The 17,436-nt window shown below is 42.4% G+C and overlaps 1 protein-coding gene across 1 annotated transcript in view; it reads right to left on the minus strand.

Annotated features, from left to right (window-relative positions):
- Positions 1-4,457: 4,457 nt before the first annotated feature.
- LOC124716838 (cuticle protein 16.5-like) overlaps positions 4,458-17,436 on the minus strand; it is an 88,253-nt gene continuing 75,274 nt past the window's right edge. Inside the window, exon 2 of the mRNA XM_047243391.1 lies at positions 4,458-4,484. Coding sequence (XP_047099347.1) covers positions 4,458-4,484 — 27 coding nt within the window. The remainder of the gene's footprint in view (positions 4,485-17,436) is intronic.

A 17,436-nucleotide genomic window follows, 5' to 3' on the forward strand; every position in this document is an offset into this window, starting at 1 on the left:
CCTTATTTGTTCTTAAGACAAAATGGCAGATATCGAAATAGACGACAGAGGGATAGAGAAACAATTAAAATCGCTCAAAAGAGGAAAGGCCACTGGACCTGATCGCATACCAGTTCGATTTTACGCAGAGTACGCGAAGGAACTTGCCCCCCTTCTTGCAGCGGTGTACCGTAGGTCTCTAGAAGAGCACAGCGTTCCAAAGGATCGGAAAAGGGCACAGGTCATCCCCGTTTTCAAGAAGGGACGTCGAACAGATGTCCAGAACTATCGACCTATATCTCTAACGTCTATCAGTTGTAGAATTTTGGAACACGCATTATGTTCGAGTATAATGATTTTTCTGGAGTCTTGAAATCTACTCTGCAGGAATCAGCATGGGTTTCGAAAAAGACGATCGTGTGAAACCCAGCACGCGCTATTCGTCCACGGGACTCAGAGGGCCATAGACACGGGTTCCCAGGTAGATGCCGTGTTTCTTGACATATGGACTTATCAGACCAATTGTGTGATTGGATTGAAGAGTTCCTAGATAACAGAACGCAGCATGTCATTCTTAATGGAGAGAACTCTTCCGAAGAAAGAGTGATTTTAGGTGTGCCGCAGGGGAGTGTCGTAGGGCCGTTGCTATTCACAATATACATAAATGACCTTGTGGATGCCATCGGAAGTTCACTGAGGATTTTGCGGATAATGCTGTGCTATATCGAGAGGTTGTAACAATGGAAAATTGTACTGAAATGCAGGAGGATCTGCAGCGAATTGACGCATTGTGCAGGGAATAGCAGTTGAATCTCAATGTGCTGCGAATACATAGAAAGAAAGATCCCTTATCATTTAGCTACAATATAGCAGGTCAGCAATTGGAAGCAGTTAATTCTATAAATTATCTGGGAGTACGCATTAGGAGTGATTTAAAATGGAATGATCATATAATGTTGATCGTCGGTAAAGCAGATGCCAGACTGAGATTCATTGGAAGAATCCTAAGGAAATCAATCCGAAAACAAAGGAAGTAGGATACAGTACGCTTGTTCGCCCACTGCTTGAATACTGGGTGGGATCCGTACCAGATAGGGTTGATAGAAGAGATAGAGAAGATCCAACGGAGAGCAGCGCGCTTCGTTACAGGATCGTTTAGTAATCGCGAAAGCGTTACGGAGATGATAGATAAACTCCAGTGGAAGACTCTGCAAGAGAGACGCTCAGTAGCTCGGTACGGGCTTTTGTTGAAGTTTCGAGAACATGCCTTCACCGAGGAGTCAAGCAGTATATTGCTCCCTCCTACGTATATGTCGCGAAGAGACCATGAGGATAAAATCAGAGAGATTAGAGCCCACACAGAGGCATACCGACAATCCTTCTTTCCACGAACAATAAGAGACTGGAATAGAAGGGAGAACCGATAGAGGTACTCAAGATACCCTCCGCCACACACCGTCAGGTGGCTTGCGGAGTATGGATGTAGATGTAGAAGTCCTCCAAAGCTCTTTTAAATTCTGATTCTATTACTGGATCTCCTATCTCTTCTAAAATGACTCCTGTTTCTTCTTCTATCACATCAGACAAATCTTCCCCCTCATGGAGACTTTCAATGTATTCCTTCCACCCATCCTCTCTCTCCTCTGCATTTAACAATGGAATTCCGGTTGCACTCTTAATGTTACCACCCTTGCTTTTAATTTCACCGATGGTCCTATACGCTGAGTCAGTCCTTAAGACGATCATTGCTTTTTCGATTACTTCACATTTCTCATGCAGCCAGTTTGTCTTAGCTTCCCTGCACTTCCTATTTATTTCACTCCTCAGTGACTTGGATTCCTGTATTTCTGAGTTTCCCGGTACACTTTTGTACATCCTCCTTTCACCGATCAACTGAAGTAGTTCTTCTGTTGATCATGGTTTCTTCGCAGATACCTTCTTTGTGCCTACGTTTGTCTTTCCAACTTTTGTGATGGCCCTTTGTAGAGATGTCCATTCTTCTTCAACTATACTGCCTACTGAGTTATTCGTTATTGTCGTATATATTTCCTTAGCGAACTTCAAGCGTACCTCGTCATTCCTCAGAACATCCGTATCCCACTTCTTTGCGTATTGATTCTTCCTCATTAATGTCTTAAAGTTCGGTCTTCATCACTACTGCATTGTGATATGAGTCTACATCTGCTCCTGGCTAAGCCTTCAATCCAATACCTGATTTCGGAATCTCTGTCTGACCATGATGTAATCTAACTGAATTCTTCCCGTATCACGCGGCCTTTGCCAAGTATATCTCCTCCTCTTGTGATTCTTGAACAGAGTATTTGCGATTACTAGCTGAAACGTGTTACAGAACTCAATTAGTCTTTCTCCTCTCTCATTCCTTGTGCCAAGCCGATATTCTCCTGTAACCTTTTCCTCTTCCCCTACAACAGCATTCCAGTCCCCCATAACTATTAGATTTTCATCCCCCTTTGCATACTGTATTACCCTTTCAATACCCTCGTATACCTCATCATCTTCAGCTTCCGACGTCGGCGTTTATACATGAACTGTAGTTGTCGGTGTTGGTTTGCTGTCGATTCTCATAAGAAAAGACCTTTCACTCAACTGTCCACAGTAACACACTTTCTGCCCTACCTTCCTATTCATAACGAATCCTACTCCAGTTATACCACTTTCTGCTGCTATTGATATTACCCTATGCTCATGTGACCAGAAATCCTTGTCTTCTTTCCACTTCACTTCACTGACCCCTACTATATCTAGATTGATTCTTTACATTACCCTTTTCAGATTTTCTAGTTTCCCTACCACGTTCAAGCTTCTGACATTTCACGCCCCGACTAGTAGAACGTTATCGTTTCGTTGATTATTCAATCTTTTTCTCATGGTAACCTCCCCCTTGGCAAACCCCTCCTGGAGATGCGAATGGGGGACCATTCCGGAATCTTTTTGCCAGTGGCGAGATATCATGACACTTCATCAATTGCAAGCCACATGTCCTGTGGATAAACGTTGCGTGTGTTTAATGCAGTGGCTACCATTAGCTTCTGCACCCTCCTGCCGTTGATCATTGCTGATTCTTCCGCCTTTAGGGGCAATTTCCCACCCCTAGGACAAGGGAGTGCCCTGAACATCTATCCGCTCCTCCGCCCTCTTTGACAAGGCCGTTGGCAGAATGAGGCTGACTTCTTACGCCGGAAGTCTTCGGCCTCCAGTGATGATTATTAGCCAAAATTTAAGCAGCGGCGGGATTCTAACCCGGGACTGAATACGCTCAAATGGTTCAAATGACTCTGAGCACTACGCGACTTAACTTCTGAGGTCATCAGTTGCCTAGAACTTACAACTAACCTAACTAACCTAAGGACATCACACACATCCATTCCCCAGGCAGGATTTGAACCTGTGACTGAATAGTTTTTGATTAATAATCAGAGACGCTGCCCCTAGACTCCTAAGAGTGTGAGATAGTGGATGAAAAGCTTTTAGAAAGTATGTTGCTATTAAGGAAATTCTGCCGCTAGAACTACGAAAACTGGTATTTGGTTTCTCAGTCAGAAAACAAAAAATATGTGTAACACCATTTCTGGAAATTCAACCGCTAAGGGGGAAAAAGTGGGCGATAAACAAGTACTAAACGACTACTAAACGATTTTTAAAGCTACATGAGAACTGGGATTTGACTTCTGAATTAGAAATTTCAAAAAAAATCGTGCTTCAACGTTTTTGTATATTTAATCATTAAGGGGCTGCAGTAGAGGATGAAAATTCTTAAGAAAATATTTCGTTTTATTAACAGAAGTTTTAAAGCTAAATTTATGAAAGTTGATATTTCACTTCTCGGTTAGATGTAAAGAAATATTTGTTAGGGGTTGAAAACTGCTATGAAATCATCTCCATGAGAATGCAAAAGGCATGATTAACGAAAACCTTGGACCCCAGCTACCAGAAATGCTTTTTGATCAGAAGTACATTCGGAAAAGAGCAATCTTATATGGCGTAATTGCCATGAAAAGCTTAGCAGGTACTGCAGTTTGTGAACAACATAAAAATTCGATTAAATAAAAACAGAGAAACAAAAAAGTCTCTGCAGGCCGTACAGTCAACGCGAGGGGAGCAACGGGTGGTAAGCTAGTGTAGGGATAAACGTTCTGTAACTCTTCCGTGTCTACTTTCCCAATCATCCGTTCAGCCTAATGGCGAAAGCTACAGTACTCGTACATGTACTTCGTAACACGTTAAACGTCGTACAGATGAGAATTTCACCTTTCCTGCTTATTAATACCATGGACAATTAGCAGTAATACATTGCGCGAGAAAGTTACTCGTATTTACCATAGAATCCACCAGCTAAATATGTAGATCGTATAAATTCGAGCAATGTAAAAACTTGTACAGTAATTCTTTACAAGAGGAAAACGCTAATGGTAGAAGCTTTTATAAGCTCATAAGACGATTCCATTTATCGGGTCCACTTAAAATATTCTGACGGCGGCACCCAGCTGAAAAATAAAAGTAAGGCCATTGTTACTGACTAAATGTCTCTAAATGCATAATTAATATAGCTTGATACAGCTTTCTTTAGTGAGAGACCAAGCGGGAAGAGGTAATGGCACCAGTTTGATGTCCTCAACAGATTTTTTCTTGATTTCGTGCAATAAATTATCTGAATACCGTGGTCGAGAATTATTCCATCAAAGTGCTCCTTTGTCTTAAAAATGTCTCCACACAAAAAACACAACATCAGAATTAATAACGTCAGATTTCAGAAGCTTATCCTCAGAGATTTTGTAAGTGTCGACTTGCAATAAAAAATTTAGAATGCTGACTGTAAAAATGTACAAGTCTTCAGTCATAACTTACGGTAAAGAAATTATCAATGAGAAATTTGCAATTTTACCACTCTATAACATACCATTGTCGGAGCTCCCAGTTATGGACTCGACAGAACACATCACACCTCTTCAAATATTTCTAACTATTGCTCCGAGGTCAAAAGTATTTCTTGTCAAACTCCAAGCTATCGTCCTTGTCGGTGGAGGAAATCTTCATAGTGGTTATGGCTTCCACACAAGTGCGACAAATCTCGTACCCTGGCTCGTCAGCAGTGGTGACCAGTAGTATGTATTGAACCTTCTTAGAAGCTACGTACTTTTCCTAAGGCCTGGTCTATTACTCGTGAAAGGAGAAGAAATGGGAGTCGGTGTGGAAGACATATGGTGCCCAGTGCTAGCGACCTCCAAAGCGACCAGTTAAGGCGGAAATGATAGATGATACTCTTTCGGAATTTCTGAAACGATCCGGGGAAATGCCAGCCAAACGACTAAATAAGTTAGTTTGTAGGATTTGTAAGTCTGGACGTATGCTATCAGACTTTTGGAAAAATACTATCCGCAGAATTCCAAAGATAGCGAGATCAGATAAGTGCGAGAATTATAGCACAGTTAGCTTATCAGCCACTGAACCTAATTTGCTGACAAGAAAATACGACGATCAGTTTGGATTTCGGAAAGATAAAGGGTACAGAAACATATCTTACGTTGTGCTTGAGAATGGAAGCAAGACCAAGAAAAATCGACACTCATTCGTGGCATTTGTTGACCTACAAAAAGCTTTCAACAATGTATAATCATGCAAGATGTTCGAAATTCTCAGATAATAGATGTAAATTAGAGGGAAAGATGGGCAGTACAATATTTGTTAAAAAAATGATTAAATGTCTGTGAAATCGTATGGGACTTAACTGCTGAGGTCATCAGTCCCTAAGCTTACACACGACTTAACCTAAATTATCCGTAGGACAGACACACACACCCATGCCCCAGGGAGGACTCGAACCTCCGCTGGAACCAGCCGCACAGTCCATGACTGCAGCGCCTAAGACCGCTCGGCTAATCCCGCGCGGCAGTACACTATTTGTATAAGAACCCATATAAAATAATAAGAATAGACACCATGAAAGAAGTGCTCGGATTACATAGAGTAGAATACCAGGGGGTATTCTTTCGCCCCTATTGTTAAATGCCGCCGTCGAAGAAGCACTGACGAAAATAAAAGAAAGGTTCAGGAATGAGGTTAAAATTGAAGGAGACAGGACATCAGTCATAAGATTCGCTAATGAGGTTGTGAAATTGAGAAGGAACTGCATTACCTGTTAAACTAAGTGAGGTAACTAAGTGAGGAAAATGAAGGCAATTGGAAATTTTGGAAATTTATGGTAAGGTCTTATGGACCAAACTGCTTAGGTCATCGGTCCCTAAGCTTACACACTAGTTACTCTAACTTAAACTAACTTACGCTGAGAACAACGCACACACCCATGGCCGAGGGAGGACTCGAACCACCGACTGGGGGAGCCGCGCGGACCGCGACAGTGCGCCTCATACCGCGCGGCGACCCCGCGCGGCTATGAAGGCACTCTAAGCACTGAGAGTAAACCGAGGAAAGACGAAAGCATAGCAGATAAGCTTAACATCAAAAACGGGGACCACAAAGTAGATGAAGTTAGGAATTTTACTGTCTTGGAAGGAGAAGAAGTATCTGACATTGTGTCTTTGGTCTACAGCATTGTATCAAACTTAATGACGGACTGCGAGAAAACTGGAAAAAGAGAGAAATGTGGTGCAGAGGAAAGATGTTGAAAATTAGGTGGACTGATAAGATTGGAATCAAGGAGATTCTTCACAGTATCATCAAGGAGAGGAATACGTGGAAAACATTCACAAGGATAAGAGACAGAACGATAGGACACGGGCCAAGACAGCAAGCAGTAACTTCCTTGGTACTTGATGAAGCTGTAGAGAGTAAAAGCTGTAGGGAAAGCCAGAGACTGGAATATATCCAACAAATAATTGATGACGTTGGGTGTAAGTGCTTCACAGAGATGAAGAGGTTGGCGCACTAGAGGAATTCGTGGCGGGCTGCATCAAATCAGTCAGAAGACATATGACCCAAGAATGGGTGTGTGTTGTCTCCAAGGAGTCCATTACGGCGTCTTTCAACAAGATAACGCAAGACCACATGTTGCCTGTGACCACCAGTTGGCCCTCCTTCAGAGTACGCTGTGGTCACGTCCGAATTTCAAGATGACAACAGTTCCATGCATCTGATGTTAATCCCATAATTTTTTTTTCACGTCAAGTTCCGTAGGACCAAATTGAGGAGCAAATCACCAAGGTCATGGAACGTCTCAGTACATGAAATTACAACATAAAAGTAATAACAGATAAAAATAAATGTTTATGAACCCGAAAAAAGTCAGTCCATAAGTTTAAGTAAACGCAATCAACAATACAATAACAATCACCTTCATTTTTCAAGGAACTCCTCGACAGAATAGAAGGAGTGACCCACGAGGAAACTCTTCAGTTTCTATTTGAAAGCGCGTGGATTACTGCTAAGATTTTTGAATTCGAATGGCAGCTTATTGAAAATGGTTACAGCAGTATACTGCACACGTTTTGGCGCAAGAGTTAGGGAAGTCCGATCCAAGTGCAGGTATGATTTCTGCTGAGTATTAACCGAGTGGTAGCTGCTTATTCTTGGGAATAAGTTAATATTGTTAACAAGAAATGACAGTAAGTAATATATATATTGAGAGGCCAATGTCAAAATACCTAGACACGTGAACAGGGGTCGACAAGAGGTTGGTGAACTCACACCACTTATTGCCCGATCCGCCCGCTTCTAAGCCAAAAATATCCTTTTACAATTGGAAAAGTTACCCCAAAATATAGTACCATACGACATAAGCGAATGAAAATAAGCAAAATAGACTAATTTTCGTGTCGAACGCTCACTCACTTCTGATACCGTTCGAATAGTGAAAATGGCAGTATTAAGTCTTTGAACAAGATCCTGAACGTCGGCTTTCCACGGCAGCTTACTATCTGTCTAAACACCTAGAAATTTGAACTGTTCAGTTTCACTAACCATATAACCGTTCTGTGAAATTAAAACTTCAGGTTTTGTTGAATTGTGTGTTAGGAACTGTAAAAACTGAGTCTTACTGTGATTAGCGTTAGTTTATTTTCTACAAGCCATGAACATAGGTCACGAACTGCACTATTTTAAACTCAGCCAATGTTGCACACAACATGCTTCACTACAAAGCTAGTGTTATCAGCAAACAGAAATATTTTAGAGTTATTTGTAATACTACAGGGCATGTCATTTATATAAATAAGCAACAGGAGTGGCCCCAACACTGGCCTTGGGGCACCCCCACTTGACACTACCCCACTCAGACCCACATCAACGATATCAACATTGTGAATAATGACCTTTTGCTGCCTGTTGCTAAAGTAAGAGGTGAACCAATTGTGAGCTACTCCCCGTATTCCGTAATGGTCCAACTTCTGGACCATTATTTTGTGAACAACACAAGCAAATGCCTTAGTTAAATCATAATATACGCCAAGCGTTCGAAACCTTTTGCTTAACCCGTCCAGTACCTCACAGAGAAAAGAGAATATAGCATTTTCAGCTGTTAAACGACTTCTAAATCCGAACTGTACGTTTGATAGCAAATCGAATGATATAAAATCCTTACATACACATCCTTTTAAATAACTTTTGCAAATACTGATGGCACAGAAATAAGTCTAAAATTATCTACTTTATCCCTTTCTCCCTTTTTTTATAAAGCGGCTTTACTACTAAGTACTTCAATCGCTAAGGAAACTGACCATTCCTGAAGTAAAAATTACAAATATGGCTAAATACAGGGCTAACATGTGCAGCACAGTACTTTAATATTCTGCAAGACACTCCATCATAACCATGAGAGTCATTAGTCTTCAGTGATTTAATTACTGACTCAATCTCCTTCTTGTCTGTTATCACGAGTATTTCAGACATCAATCTCGAAAAGGCATTTGCCAAGAAAGTTATACGATTTCCTGTAGAAATTAAATTTTTGTTTAATTCACCAGCAATGCTCAGAAAATGATTGTTAAATACTGTACATCTGGGACAATTTGGGACAGTGGTAGACAGGCAGCAATTAAGCTCTCGAAACTTTGTAAGTCCGCAGGTTATGGCACGGCGGAATAAATTCTCTTCCTAGCCGAACTGGTCTTCTGTAGCTAAGAGACACTGCTACACCTTACCAGTGCGGTGCCTCCTAGGGGAAACTAATTTCGGCGTCCGGTGAGCCAGTGTTGTGTGAGGCGACGAGAGAGAACAGCTCTGCTGTGTTTCGTAATCATAGTTAAGTCCAGTCCCGGGACGAGAGCGGCGGCCTCATGACACACTGGTTGCAGTAATTGAGGACGCAGCCGCTGTGTCGTGCTATTAGACCTGAATTAAGCAGCGGCCATCAGCGTTCTGTCGCTCATTAAAAGTCCACCCGCCTTCGGCCGTGGAAGATTGATTACAGGGAAAACGATTACTGAGTATACTCATGTAGTCGCAGCGCGTCTGTCATGCCACTACACGGGATCGGTTATTTTTCTCTTCGTTGTTTTAGCCATGATAAAGCTTTGCACTGTATATATTGTTTTTTTCCACACTTTTACTAGAGCCACCTTTGCTGGTAATTCCACATTCGCGGGCTGTATATTCAAATGTAGCACTTCGTGAAAAACAACAAAATCTGTTCGACCTGATGAAATGGTTGGCGCAGCAGAGGAATTCGTGGCGGGCCGCATCAAATCAGTAGGAAGACAGATGACCCAAGAATTGCTATGCGCTGTCTCCAAGGAGTCCATTATGGCGTCTTTCAACAAGATAACGGAAGACCACATGTTGGCTGTGACCACCAGCTGGCCGTTCTTCTACACTTTGATGGAGAGTACGATGAACCACGCAGGAATTATCCCAATAAGACGCAAATCGGCAGATGTGACGTGCATGTACAGACAAACGATTACAATTTAAGAAAAACTGCGTTATTTAATCAAGAGAATTGGCTTCACAAAATGTGCAAGTCAATAACGAGTTGGGCCACCTCTGGCCCTTATGAAAGCAATTATTTGGCTTGGCATTAACTGACAGAGTTGTTGAATACCGTCCTGAGGGATACAGTAGTAAATTCTGTCCAATTGGCGCTTCAGACCGTCAAATTCCCGAGCTGGTCGGAGGACCCTGCATAAAATTGTTCAGATGGTTCAAATGACTCTGAGCACTATGCGACTTAACTTATGAGGTCATCAGTCTGCAAATAATGCTCAAGTGTTCCCAATTGGGGAGGGGTCTGACGACCTTGCTGGCCAATGTAGGGTTTGACAAACACGAAGACAACTCTCACCGTGTGCGTGCGGGCGTTATCTTGCTGAAATCTAAGCCCAGGATGGTTTGCCCTGTAGGACAACAAAACAGGACGTAGAATGCGTCGGCTTGTCGCTGTGCTGTCAGGGTGCCGTGGACGACAATGAAAGGAGTGCTGCTATGACACCGCAGACAATCACTCCAGGTTGCTGGGTTGAGTGGCGAGTGACAGCCAGGTAGGTACGGCACCGCTGTTCGGGAATGCTTCTGTCTTCGCTGGTTCAAAATGGTTCAAATGGCTCTGAGCACTACGGGACTTAACTTCTGAGGTCATCAGTCCCCTAGAACTTAGAACTACTTAAACCTAAAATAACCTAAGGACATCACACACGTCCATGCCCGAGGCAGGATTCGAACCTACGACCGCAGCGGTCGCCTGGTGCCAAACTGAAGCGCTTATAACGGCTCGGCCACAACGGCTGGCCTCTTCGCTGGTGATAGGGGCTCAATTCTAAGTGGGATTCACCACACGAGACAATTCTACTCCACTTATTGAGATTCCAGGCCGAAATGTGTGTACGGTGCTGGCAAAATCACTGAAACCTGGTAGTCAAGGAAGGCAGAATTCGGTTACGATTGTGGATGGGGCCGTAATCGGTTACTATTGGTTCCCTTTTGCAATTACACACATTTATTTTGAAACGGTATATCCAGACTCAGCAATAAATAAAGATATCACACGTTATTGATGAATGAATAAACAACTGTGTAATAAATAGTGCTTTCAGTGCATTACAATTTACCAAATGAGCATAAAATACAGACACAGCTAATAATATCTTCAAAACAAGCCAATGTGATCCTAATTAGTAGCCGGCCGTGGTGACCGTGCGGTTCTAGGCGCTTCAGTCAGGAACCACGTGGCTGCTACGGTCGCAGGTTCGAATCCTGCCTCGGACATGGATGTGTGTGATGTCCTTAGGTTAGTTAGGTTTAAGTTGTTCTAAGTCTAGGGGACTGATGACCTCAGATGTTAAGCCCCACAGTGCTCAGAGCCATTTGAACCATTTGATCCCAATTAGAATTTTTTAAGCCAAGTAACTACAGTCACGGGTGAATGCCTTTAATACCAAGAATGTCAATTATAAAAACGTTTAAGAAACATACTGTAAAACAGCAATGCAACAGCAAAAATCAATTTAAAAAGACAGGCAACTGTTAACCAACAGGTGAGACAAAATGATGGTAAATTTGGTATCGCAACCATTTATACCTGCTGTAACGCCAAGAATGGCAATTATATAAAAATTTTTAGAAACTCGAGGTATTGCAATAAATAATACAATGATAAAACACACGGGCGAGTCACAGACGGTACTCCCAGAATCGACTTCTGAGTAGGTGCGGCAATACACTTTCGCGAGCGATGAGATAGGCAGCCAAGAGTTGCATTCACTTCACAAGATGATAACTCAGACTAGTGGCAGTCTAACGAATGTCTCATGATTACCTTTCTGAGGCTACCTGACGTCCAGTAAAACGAATGCAAAGATGTAAAAACACACCAAAGCCAGAACTGGCGGCCTGGGCTTCGTCTGTAGAATACTGTGCTTAGAGCGCCCGGAACGAGAAAGGAATCACTACCGCCAGAGTAGAAGAGTCACCAACCAACCTAAATTAAGAAAGCTGTCAAAACTACACGCCTCACCGGACAGCAGCGGCATGGCGAGGAAACGTACACTGTCGTTACATACACTAAACCCCAGGGTAGGTAACTGGGTCGTTAGCGGCCATGAGGCATGAAAATTACCGCTGGTTGAACTTGATAAATAGTAACAAACTGATCGCAATAAATAATAATTAGAAGTCCGGGAAAGCTAATCAGATCCGCCTTCCCCAAACACACCACTCGCTGCTCTTCGCCACGGAGACACTACGAGCAGCAACACGAACCCGAGTCACTGGAGAATCGCGAGATGTCACAATGGTGGAGGTTCCTCTACTTGAATCCAAATGCGCTCATCTTAAAGCGACGAGGTCGTGCATCCTCGTGACCATAGGCCTTCGATATGGCACTCCATGCGCGCCGCCAGCAGTCCCAGCATGTTCCCGCACTGCACGGACCTGGCTCCTTCTGAGTCCCAAACTGAACTGGCCCACTTACATGACCCGGAAAAACGACGACGTCGCCCCAAAGATAGGGCCACAGTTACTACATATCGATAACCTCCGCTGCTGCCACTAGTGGACAGGTACCACTTGCGAAATCGAGTGGCGCCAGTCAACACGAGAAGAAGACAACAACAGCAACCATGTAAACTAAACGATACCGTCTGGCCTCCAACAGAGCACAGAAACCTACAAATAGCACCAACGTGAACTGCAGCATGGTTCAATTACCTTTGACTCAAAAAGATAATGTAAACGTCGAAACGGAGTAGAGTTGTTCAGTTATGCATGGTTATGGGGAAGACAGAGGGAAAATTAAAGAAAGCTTTCGAGAAAATAGAAGTAACTGAATGAACATCAAAGTCTTAGACGACAAGCCAATACTATGAAAGGAAAAGAGCTCTGGAAGGTGGGAGGAATTTATACAATGACTGTACAAAGTAAACGAACTTTAATATAATATCACAGGAAGGGAAGTAATGATCATGAGATGGGACATGCAACACTGGAAAATATTTTGAACAATTTCTAAGGAACATATTAAAGAATCATAACTTAAAATCAAGTCACTCTACTCCACAGTGTTAAATTCTTTCAGTATCTGTGATATTGTTTTCTATTTTCTTGTTTACAGTAAAGATTGCATCTGAATTTCCTCCTGTTAATATAACTGCATAGGTTTCTGCGGCCAGAGTCAGTTTCCACAAAAGTTTCCTCATTACGGTACCGCGTCATAATGTAAAGAAGTTTACTGGAGAAACCAACGTGCTTCTGGGTTTTCTGGGTCTACTGACCCAAAAGGAGATCACTGTAATCGTTGCTAAAACTTTGGTTTGTCCAGTATAGTTATGAGTCGGTACCATATTTAGAAAAATTTCGTTAACTTCCTCGAGTTAAGACGACTAGATCTCCATAAAATATTAGTTTCTACGGAAAAGGAATATAGACGGCGAAAGAATTACGCTCCAGTCTAGTTGACATCTTGAGAAGACGTGAAAGTGTTTTGGGAAGCCTCTGCTACAAGGCAGCTCGTCTCTAAGAGAACGAGGCAGTCGTTTTTATGAGCTCGGCATCTCTCATGGTGCGTGGTAATTACAGACATACGACGCGTCGTGTTATCCATCATCTTGTACCTAAGAAACGGGGACAGTTGCACTTATAAATCACTCGCTCCGAAGGTAATTAATCGCTAATTACACCTTAATGACGGGTTGTGTGTGACTTTCTTGTCTGGCAGCAAGCGTGAGGAATTGTAAACAGGCTGTCGTCAGTTGAAGCTGTAAGGAAATCTGGTTGTGCGCTCCGATTGTGCTAACTGCTGCTAGGGCAGTTCAAATGCATGCGTTACGTCCAAATTCACTACGGGATAAGGACATGGAGTGAAAACATAGAGGCATTTATCACATTAGGTCCCTGGTGGAATCGCTCAGGGTAGCCCCACAGAAGACAAGATTCGACTTTAATGCTAGGTCTACATGCTTTTGCTAGTGCTGGGTGTTGTGTACACAGCGCGGAGACGCAGCTCGCCGGCACTGTCCAAGGTGGGCCAGATCTCAAATAGTGGCGCTCTGTGCGTTTAGATCTCTAGTGTAGACCTCTCAAGAACTGCTCGCTATAACTCTCAAACAAGAGAAACTATACCTCCCAAAATCTTAAACACGGCTGCGAAACAGCAACTGTGTAAATCTGAACCGGCCGATGTGGCCGTGCGGTTCTAGGTGCTTCAGTCTGGAACCGCGCTGCTGCTACGGTCGCAGGTTCGAATCCTGCCTCGGGCATGGATGTATGTGATGTCCTTAGGTTAATCATATTTAAGTAGCTCTAAGTCTAGGGGACTGATAGACCTCAGAAGCTAAGTCCCACAGTGCTCAGAGCCATTTGAACCATTTTTGTAAATCTGAAGAGGTTGAGAAAATCAGCCAGCCAGCTACACCAACACAGGTTTATTAACCCTTGACCTAGGTTTCGATATTTCTGAAAATATCTTCTTCAGAAGGAGTGAGCCTTGTTACATCACATGATGGTACATCAGATTAGGTGACAAAAGCCGCTGGCATCAGCTAATCTAATGTACCATCATGTGATGTAACAAGGCCCATTCCTTCTGAAGAAGATATTTTCAGATATATCGAAACCTAGGTTAAGGGCCTGTAAACCTTTGTTTTGGAGTTAGCTGGCTGATATTTTCGAACTCTTCAACTACACCTTTATATTCGGGGAAGCTGAGAGTACACGGTGAGTGCCGATCAGTCAAATTCCGTCTAGGATTTGTGCAGTATTTCACAGTTTTCACACTACCACATTTTGGTAATATAGTTTGCCGTACCTATGCACACATGAAATGAACGTACTGGTGAAACAGCGTGTTTCGAACCATAATTTGTGGTCGTGGCATGTTTGGGAGCAAAGAAATCACCAGTTTTACCTCCTTTGTAAACAGCAGGAGCATTAGCCTATTTCGAAAGTTCTAGACTTAAAAAAGCAACGCAGCAAAGAACTTATGAAAACGTTATAGATCAATTACATAGAACTAATCTACGTCTACATCTACATCCATACTCCGCAAGCCACCTGACGGTGTGTGGCGGAGGGTACCTTGAGTACCTCTATCGGTTCTCCCTTCTATTCCAGTCTCGTATTGTTCGTGGAAAGAAGGATTGTCGGTATGCCTCTGTGTGGGCTCTAATCTCTCTGATTTTATCCTCATGGTCTCTTCGCGACATTTACGTAGGAGGGAGCAATATACTGCTTGACTCTTCGGTGAAGGCATGTTCTCGAAACTTCAACAAAAGCCCGTACCGAGTTAATGAGCGTTTCTCTTGCAGAGTCTTCCACTGGAGTTTATCTATCATCTCCGTAACGCTTTCGCGATTACTAAATGATCCTGTAACGAAGCGCGCTGCTCTCCGTTGGATCTTCTCTATCTTTTCTATCAACCCTATCTGGTACGGATCCCACACTGGTGAGCAGTATTCAAGCAGTGGGCGAACAAGTGTACTGTAACGTACTTCCTTTGTTTTCGGATTGCATTTTCTTAGGATTCTTTCAATGAATCTCAACGATCAACTTTATATGATCATTCCATTTTAAATCACTCCTAATGGGTACTCCCAGAAAATTTATGGAATTAACTGCTTCCAATTGCTGACCTGCAATATTGTAGCTAAATGATAAAGGATTTTTCTTTCTATGTATTCGCAGTACATGACACTTGTCTACATTGAGATTCAATTGCCATTTACTGCACCATGCGTCAATTCGCTGCAGATCCTCCTGCATTTCAGTACAATTTTCCATTGTTACAACTTCTCGATATACCACATCATCATCCGCAAAAAACCTCAGTGAACTTCCGATGTCATCCACAAGTAAAGTAAAAAGAAGTGTTCGCACTGACGAATCTCGACCCCATGTTAATATAAATGAGAGAATTACTATGAATGAGAGAATACGTTGTCCCACATTTTTTGGCTCTCTTACCGTCCATTTTAACTCTTCCATTCGCTCTCCTTAGTTGACTTTTCCGTCTAACTTCCGTGCCTTCTGTTGTCTTCGATTAAAGATAATACTTCTCCTGAATGAGGAAAAAAATCAATTGACGTAACTATTTCGTCTCAAGATGCAGCTTCTTTTTCCTTGTTTTTTATTTACATGAAATTTTTTTGTCAATTGTAAATCTAAAAAAAATTCATTCCGGTAAAGTAAAAAAAGTAGTACGGTCCCCTTTCAATTTTTCCTTCTGTTATCCGTTATGTCTCTCTTTATTCGAAAACTGAAATTTAAGCTTCTTTTGAGTTGATGGAGGGTGATACACACTGAAAAAAATCACTTTTTCGAAACCGCTTAATTGTCTCACATTACGAGGCGTAAGTTTGAATTTTAGGTCAAACATGCCTAAAATCTTCCTTTTCAACGGAGTAAAAGTGTGGCGACCTGCTATGTCGCCCTCGAATGTCAAACAGCGAGGTGCCGACACACGTGGAAAAAATGGCAGAGCTCAGAAGTTCACGTGAGGTTTAAGGAGGGTTAATGACGTCACACTGGTACCAAATTGCACCACACTTCTGCCCAACGCCATAGTGGACGTGTCACACGATGAGAAGGTCGTCATACCCTCCCTTACCCAACTTTCACCCCTTCTTTTGACACCTTTACGATGGAGATCATATCCGCAACACACACCGCTGAAAAAAGGGGTTTTCTTACTGGCGACCGAGGAAAACATTTCAGACACACCGCAGCTCGGAAATGACTCAAAATGCTCTCACGAGGTGACTTAAGGGGAGTCCTACCAACCAAAATGACTGAATTTGACTTTTTACTTTCACGCATATTCTGAAAATACGGACATTTGTGCTTAATTTGCTATTTGTTTTACTGAACTATTCGGATATTTACTGTTTTCATAAACGTTTGAAAATAATCCCGCACTGACATTTCTGAGATCGGAGAATTTTGTTCTGCCTCGTTGGTGGAAAGTAAATCCATTGTAACTTGTCAGTTGCAAAACCAGAGTCTATTAATCATCTGCAGAAGAGGATGGGCATGAGACTGCGTAGACTAAAACAGCAATTGGGAAGTACTAAGTTATCAGTCTAAGTTATCAGTCTAAGAATAAGGCGTCGACTGACTGATAAACAAATTGATGAGATTAGACAGTATTATAGCACGGCTACTGGATGTAACAGGAATAATTTAGAAAGTATGAAGAGAGCTGTTCCATTGAGTGGTGTAAATACCTGAATGAAAAATGGGGAGATATATTAGACACTTTCTCACACATCACCATAACAAATGCTGTTGTACTTGCATGAAACCTGTGTTTCAGGTTCTTGCCACGCCAGAGCTGTTGAAGAAATGTCTGAAAGGCAAAACACAAAATGCCAACGAATGTTTTGACAATGTTGTATGATCAAGGACACCAATAAACGATTGAAAGTCACTCTTCGAACGGAGTGTTTTTGACGATGCTCCTACTTTTAATGATGGCTGTTCTGGGAGACTACAGGTTTTGGTGCATCTTGGAATTCAAAAAGATTACAATACCACTAAAGGTGTGACGGACTTGGACCAACT

This window comes from Schistocerca piceifrons, chromosome 9 (genome assembly GCF_021461385.2).
Source record: "Schistocerca piceifrons isolate TAMUIC-IGC-003096 chromosome 9, iqSchPice1.1, whole genome shotgun sequence".
Lineage (NCBI taxonomy): Eukaryota > Metazoa > Arthropoda > Insecta > Orthoptera > Acrididae > Schistocerca > Schistocerca piceifrons.